Source organism: Lycorma delicatula, chromosome 7 (genome assembly GCF_047948215.1).
Source record: "Lycorma delicatula isolate Av1 chromosome 7, ASM4794821v1, whole genome shotgun sequence".
In the NCBI taxonomy this organism is placed as follows: Eukaryota; Metazoa; Arthropoda; class Insecta; order Hemiptera; family Fulgoridae; genus Lycorma; species Lycorma delicatula.
In genome coordinates, this window is record NC_134461.1 from 147059714 (window position 1) to 147067541 (window position 7828).

Here is a 7828-nt window from a genome sequence, read left to right on the forward strand (position 1 = left end):
AATTTGGTTCTTGTAAATGTTAGCAGTTGTTCTTCTATCTTTATACTTTAACCCTAATCTTTTTAAATACTTAACATTTTATTTCACTCTACGTTATCAAATGCCTTGTCTAAGTCTATAAATGCCATGTACGTTGTTTTTTTTCTCTTTAATCTACTCATATGTGACTGTTATGAAGGGGAAAATTCTATAAGTTTTCATTTGCAATTATTAACGATATAAAATCGGTCGTTTTCATTATGGGTATGAAACATGCACTGAACTGACTCAGAACAATCGTTATGTTGTAGATATAGAAACAGTTCAATAATACTGGTTTTAAACGAATTACCACCACATTGACGCCATGACATTTGTGTTGTGGTTGAGATAGCACGTGTGTTTGTGATTAAACATTTTTCAAGTTTTTCTTATATGAATTTTGAAGTATGTATTTTATTTGATGTAGTAATTGTCCGATTTTTTTTATCATAATATTAATAACAAAGAATTATTAATATAATTTATTTTAACACTGTGTTTATAAGGTAACTCAAAACTTTACTTTGAAAGGTTTATATGAAAAAAATTATTTATTCTAAATTGTGTTCTGTTAGATTTTAATTCATAATTGTGATAACATCCATATCTTTCTATTCGTTGCATTAGATTGTATTGCCAATTAATGATTCATCAATTTTATTTCATCAGGAATGTATTATGCTATTAACACCCAACAAATATCTTAAATATTTAGAAATTAATTGATCGGCCTGGTAAAATTTTAAAAAGTGAATCACCTCGCTCTCAAAATTTAGTTCCAGTAAAACTTTATAAAATTTAAAAAGTTTTTTATTCATTTTGTAGAATTTTTATTTTGAAGTGGTTAGAGATTAGTTTAGAATTTGGTTAGAGAGTATGTTGATCTTTGTTGTATGAAAGGCGTTTTTTTTGGCCTTTGATATGATACAGCTTTAGTTCCTCTTTTGTAGCATAATGTCCCAAAATAAATTAAAAAAACTATTTACTTTGTTCATTTGTATATTTTGTTTACTTTTAACAAAAAAATAATTTTTGGTTACTACCAAAAATTTTTGTATACAATTTTATGAGACCCATTGATTCAGCTCTTTTTAAAAAATTACGGTAATGTTTATCCATTTTACCAATACTAAGGCATTTTTTTTGTTTTTTTTTTTAGGGCAATAGTCACCACTTCTAGTTCACCCATGAATATAAAAAGTAAAATAAAATCTGTATGCTATATAAATACTCATTTATTGTTGAGTCTTACACTTATGTAATTTTGTTGTTATTAAGGAGAATTTCTTACAAAAATCTGAGCTTATAAAGTAAATATCAGGTAATTTTTTTTACATATTCTTCTTATATGGATGTTATATTATTGAGTCAGTAGGGTTTTTTCAAAAACTAAATGTATATGAGACTGTAAATAATATTATCCTTCAGTACTTATCAATCCAAGTATGTTAGTGTAGAACTTTGGAATCTAAGACCAAGGCTTAGCTGAACTAATCAGTTCTAATGCTGTCTCCTAGTTGCTTATTGTTACTTGAGTATAATTACTAATATATCATGGTCTGGTGAACTAATGATGCTTCACAGCTTCTTATTTTCTTTTGTTATGTAAAATGTAGCTGTGAAACAGCCTTATTTGAATTAAACTTCATTTGATGTCTGCTGGAAACTTAGAATTTCATACAAATTGATTAATATCAGTCTGAGGTCATTGAAATGCAGCAGAATAAAAAAAATTACTGTGAAAAAAAATTAGCTCGTTTAAGTTGTGTTTGTGAAATCTGACATCACAGTCTGTGTTAAAAACTTTTGTACAGAACTTAAAATAGCCATTTAATTTTACGCGTTAATGTTATAATTTATTTTACTTAAAATTCTACAATTTAACAGTATATTAATGTCATTTTATAATAGTAGAGTTATACTAATGCCTTGTTATTTTAATTAATGAATAATTTATTATAAATCATTCAATAGTAGAATAATATTAGAATTATTTTTTTAATAATTGATTCATCTTACTGCTTTTCAGTTTTTTATCAATTGCATGAACTCTTTTGTAGTAGCTGTTAATTAATCAGATTAGTTGATACACTAATTTAAGAAACATTATAAGTCATTAATTTGAAAAGGAATCCTCTCTTCTTCTAGTCATTTGATGAAACTAATCATTATTATCTATTTTATCAAATGACTGCAAGAAGGCTTATAATATATTCTAATCCTATATTGTCTTAATATTAATCTTATATTGTCTTTCTTATATTTTAAAGTTAAAGGCCATCTGTTTTATATTAGTATGTAACTAATGTGATGAAGTATCGATTACACTGACAAACATAATTTTTATTTACTAACATGCGATACATGATTTTAATCTGTTTTTTGATGCTGAAAACGAATATGAACTCGAATCTTTCTATGGCCCACCATTTTTGAAAAAATTTTTAATTTTAATTGAAGGATTCTTTTCATTTTTCAACGTATAGTTATCATTTTAAGCTCCTATATTGTGTTCTGTTAGCTCATTTTGTATTGTTTAACTTTGTTAATATAATTTGTAAGCTATAAATAAAAAATAGTAGACAAAAAATTAAATCATAACATAGACACGTATTATGACATCATATCTAATACTGAAGAGTGAGCCTTCATGGACAAGATTAATCATGTCTGTGCAGGTCAAAGCATATAGCTGAAAAACATAGCTGTGTTGTTTGTATTAAGCACTGGATTTAATTAAGGAATGAATTAATCTTGTTCAGTCTTATTGCTGTCTTAAGTTTCTTAACAGTGCAGTGTCATAATGCCTCGAAATTGTGAAAATGATGTGGATGCCTTAATTAAAAAAGCATATCATTTGTACTATCAGTGTAAAATTGGTGATAGGATAAGATGTGGGCTCCTCATATAGTATATACTAATTGTTCTGTATATTTAAGAGGATGGCTGAAAGGTACACAGAAGGCGTTTGGTGTTTTGGTGTTGTGTTTGGTGTTTTCATTTGGTGTTCCTATGGTTTGGCATGAATCAAAGGATCATGTAACCGATTGTTACTTTTGTTTAACAAGTGTGTCTGGAATTTCTAAAAAAATCTAAACATACTGTAAAATACTCCCTTCATTGCAATCTGCAATCAAGCAGTACTGAAGAAGACAACAATGATTTTGATTTTGAATTATCTTCCAGTAAGTCACATCTTTTATCACAAATGAATTAAATGACTTGGTTAGGGATTTAAATTTATCAAAAAATCAAACTGAACTGTTAGGAACAAGACTGCCAGGCTGGAATTTACTTCAAAAAAATACATAAATTTTGGGCTTTTGAAGCCGACAAAAACAACTTTCTCAGTACTTTATTTATGAAAATGATTTGGTTTATTACACAAATATTGATGAGCTTATGTTGCACGTAGCACAAGTTCATAAACCTGAGAACTAGCGCCTTTTCATAGATTCATCCAAGTATAGTTTAAAAGTGGTACTACTACACAACGGTAACAAATATCCTTCGATACCAATCACTTATGGTATTAATTTGATAGAGACATATGATGTGATTGAAGCCAAAAAAGTATTTTTACCTCCTCTCCATATCAAGCTAGGACAAATAAAAAATTTTGTAAAAGTAATGAAAAAGAATAGATCTGGATTTTTATACATCAGGCAGAAATTTCCGAATGTAAGTGAAGAAAAAATTAAAGAAGGAATATTTGTTGGTCCTCAAATAAGAGAGTTGGTGAAAGCTGATTTACTTAATTCAATGATAAGTAATGTAGAAAGTGCAGCTTGGGCTTTATTTGAAGATGTTTACAAAAATTTTCTCTGCCATCAAAAATCCAACAATTATCACGATATTGTTAATCAACTTCTTCATACAGAGCTATGGGATGTAATATGTCTTTGAAAATATACTTTACTCACATCTGGATTTTTTTCCTGGACATCCTTAAAGACGTAAGTGACGAACATGGTGAATGTTTCCACCAAGATGATTCAGTGATGGAAAGCCGCTATAAAGGGAAATGGAATACTAACATGCTAGCCGATTATGTTGGACATTAATTCGGGATGTGCCTGAGGTTATTTATAAAGAAAAGCATCAGAAAAATAATTCTAACACAGGTATGGCCATGCAAAATTATAAAATTTACAGATTTTAACCATATTTTCCCTTAACTTTTTTTTAAACCATTATTTATTTATAACTAAGGGTGATGAAAAATTTTATTTACAGATCTGTAAAATACGCAAAAAAACAATTCAAGAAATGGTATCACACTTAGAGAAACATTAAACATTTTTTTTTTGTCTATCAGTATTATTTTTATGCTTGTGAGCACAAAAAAAAATTGTAAAGTAGTAAAGTGAGTGGTTTACAAAATAATTTTAATATTAGTTAACCCACCAAGTTGGTCTATTAGTAAAATCATCATCGTAAAACACTGTTTAACAGCTATTTTCAAAGTCAAAGGTTCTGAGTTCAAATTCCAGTAAAAATAAGTTACTTTTGTATGGATTTGAACAGTTAAACCCTTCATCTCGATAATGATTGGCCTGTGTTTGTACAAGACTATACCTCCCTTATTTACATGTCATACAGTATCCAACCTCTGGTTGGTCCATGGGTTGTTCACCCAGTTGAACAGATTACAGCATACACATTAGTAATAGAAAATTTAAAAAAAGTATTGCTTTATTTTAAGACCATATTTAATTTTTTTTTTTTGTCAATGAAAAATTAGGTGAGTTATGTCTGAAGCTGAAGAAGATGGTTCTTTACCACTGTTAATCCAAGCAATAGATAGTAATAGAAATGAAAAGGAAATAGAACAAATTTTAAAAAATGGTGCCGATGTAAATTTAAAATGTGGAGAACATGGTGATACACCTCTACATCGTGTTAAAAACAAAAATCTAATTAAATTATTGATCGATTATGGTGCAGATGTAAATTCTAGAGATGACTGCAATATGACACCTTTAATTAAAGCAGTATTTTTAGAAAAAATGCATGATATTATTTCTGAATTCTTGAAGTATGGTGCAGATGTTAATAGTACTGATACAGTTGGGAATACAGCATTACATTTTGCATACAGCAAAGAAATTGTTAATATTCTAATTTCGTATGGGGCAGTAGTTAATGTCAAAGATAAAAATGGAATTGTACCGTTAATGAAAGCTGTTATGGAAGAAAAAGATATTGATGTTATTAATTCAATTTTATCAAACGGCGCAAATCCATATTCACAGTTACAAATTAGAGGAAGTCTTGCTCTTATTCATTACTCAAAAAGTGTGAGTCATGTCAATATGTACATGTGGTATAATGCTGACATTGATGCGACTGTAAAAGGCGGAGCAGATACATTTTTAATCAAATTAATCATTGAATATTGTCATACTACGTTAACAACTACTTCTTACACACGCAAACAATTTACTTCAAAAATTTATGAAATCATTAAACCATTAATGAAACATTCTTTATTAATTAACGGTGAAAAATTATATAAATATTTTTTCCTTACATTAACATGTAGTAACATGCGTGAAGATTATTGTGGTTCACTTGATGAAATTATTGCATTTTTACAAAATTTAAAGTCAGAGTTGAAGTTGATGAAAAAATTTAGAATAACTAAAAGATTCTCATTGTTTGATTTTTGTGTTAGTTATTATAAAAATTATAAAATTCCTATTAAAAATACTGATTTACATTCATTTATTTACAATGATAATGATAGTAACCGTAAGTGCATTGTTGAGCACTTTCCATTATATTATGACATTATTATTATGATTATAAAAATATATAAAAATAAGTATAAATTACTTAAAAATCTAACAAGATTATCTATTTGTAATAATAATAATATGGATGGTAGAGAGAATTATAAAGTAATACATTTGAACTATGATTGTCTACAGTGTATTGCATATTATTTAGATTATCGGGATCTTGTTAATCTTTTCCTGGCATCAAGAAAAATACATCAGCCTATTTATAAGAAAAATTAAAAAAAAAACATTGATTTATTTTTAATATTTGAAAACATTAAAATCATGAATGTTATAAATATTTTACAGTATTTTATGTTGTATTGAATACCAGTATTGCTATAATTATTGACTAATTTTTAGTTCCTTAATTAGAAAAATATAATATTCAATTAGTTTTTTAATTATTTTGTTTTTTTTATTTAGTGAACTTCTCTAAAAATGGCAACTAAAATAAGCCAAAACTATGTATTGTCTTATAATATTGCTTCTGACACATCCATGGTAACATTCATCTTGACAACAAGTTAATCTCAAATATTATTTGCCCCAATAAGTTTAAATAACTGCTGCAGCAAATTATACTTTTGTTAAATGTTTTAAGTGACTAAAAAAATGGCTTTGCTCTTGATTGAGTTTTTATTTCAAATATCCCATACATTCTTTAAATATTAATGATTTTATTGTGCAGTAATATTTATGAGTACAATTGTGAAAAGATCAAAACGTTCAGTAAAGAAATTTGGGCCTTTGATAAAAATTCTTAGTAAAATATTTCGGGTCCTAGTTAACAGGACCTCCATTGACCAAATGGTGTTTTGAGTTGTTGTTTTGTTCACAATAAAAAAGGCTTAATATTTTATCTAACAAAATTAATATTTACAGGAACTATTAATAAAAAATTTGAATGGTTGCCATACTTTTATTTCCAAAAGTAAAGTTTTCAAGATTATTTATTTTGTAAATGTTGGGTACTTACATTACCCACCAAATTTCATTAAAATATCTCAATCCATTTTTAAAATATACATTTTTATAAAAAAACACAAATTGGCAATCAGATGGAAAAAAACCAAGATAGGGCATTTGCCCTCTAGAATGTTTTTATTTTGATGCTGTGAATCAGTCCATTAAGTTTGCCCAACACTTCCAGAACACCCAGTACAGCTGTTAGCAGTGGGGAGGGATATAGGGGTCAGTGGCGTAGCGTAGCAGGAGCAGTACGTCCTGGGTGGCACTTTTTGGGTGCATTAAAATTTTGCAATAAATAATAATATCTTGTAATCTGAACTAAAAATTTTAACCATTTCTTTTCATATTTTTGTCACACCTACAATTCGGACCAATTAAAATTAGCACAGAACTTTTTATTACTTAATCTGTGATGGAATTGAGGAATCCCCTTTCTTTAAGTGAGTGTAATCATCTCTCTTGCTCTAGCGACTGGCAACACTGTCTGTATTAACCAATTGTTGTATGGTAATTCCCCATGTTTTATTTTGTGCTTGGAAGAATAGGGTTCAGTATTGTCTAATAACACCTGAAACATCAGTTGTTCAATTTGCATTGACTCATTTAACCACAATTCATGATTTTCTTTAAGTGTGTGTTGTGATTATTAAATTATTGAACTGTTGAAAAATTTTGTATTATTAATTTTATGTAATAATAACTTAATCTTGTCAATGCATATCATAAATGTTGTATATATATATATATATATATAGATCAGTAAGTAGCATACGTGTAAGAACTTTTGTAATAAATGTTTATTATAAAAACATATATGCAAGACTTCTTTATTTGTTCTTTAATAAAAAATTTATTCTTGCCAAAATGTTCTTTAGCATTTTTGTAAATTTTGGAGCCTTTTAGATTTAAATACCTGAATAAGGGGACTGAATTTTGCCTTCACCCTGGGCAGTTGAAAGCCACGCCGATATAGGTACTATGATGCACCCTTGTCTGTTGGGTTGAAAATCAGGCGAAAACTGGAATATATTTTCAGTTCAACTTTGTTAGCG

General features: G+C 28.0%; 1 protein-coding gene across 1 annotated transcript; it reads left to right on the top strand.

Moving 5' to 3' along the window:
* Positions 1 to 351: 351 nt before the first annotated feature.
* Positions 352 to 6044, top strand: LOC142328401 (uncharacterized). Its single transcript, XM_075372104.1, has 3 exons — positions 352 to 426; positions 1181 to 1342; positions 4766 to 6044. The coding sequence occupies exon 3, from the start codon at positions 4773 to 4775 to the stop codon at positions 6042 to 6044; it is 1272 nt and encodes a 423-aa protein (XP_075228219.1). The 5' UTR covers positions 352 to 426; positions 1181 to 1342; positions 4766 to 4772.
* Positions 6045 to 7828: the final 1784 nt, after the last annotated feature.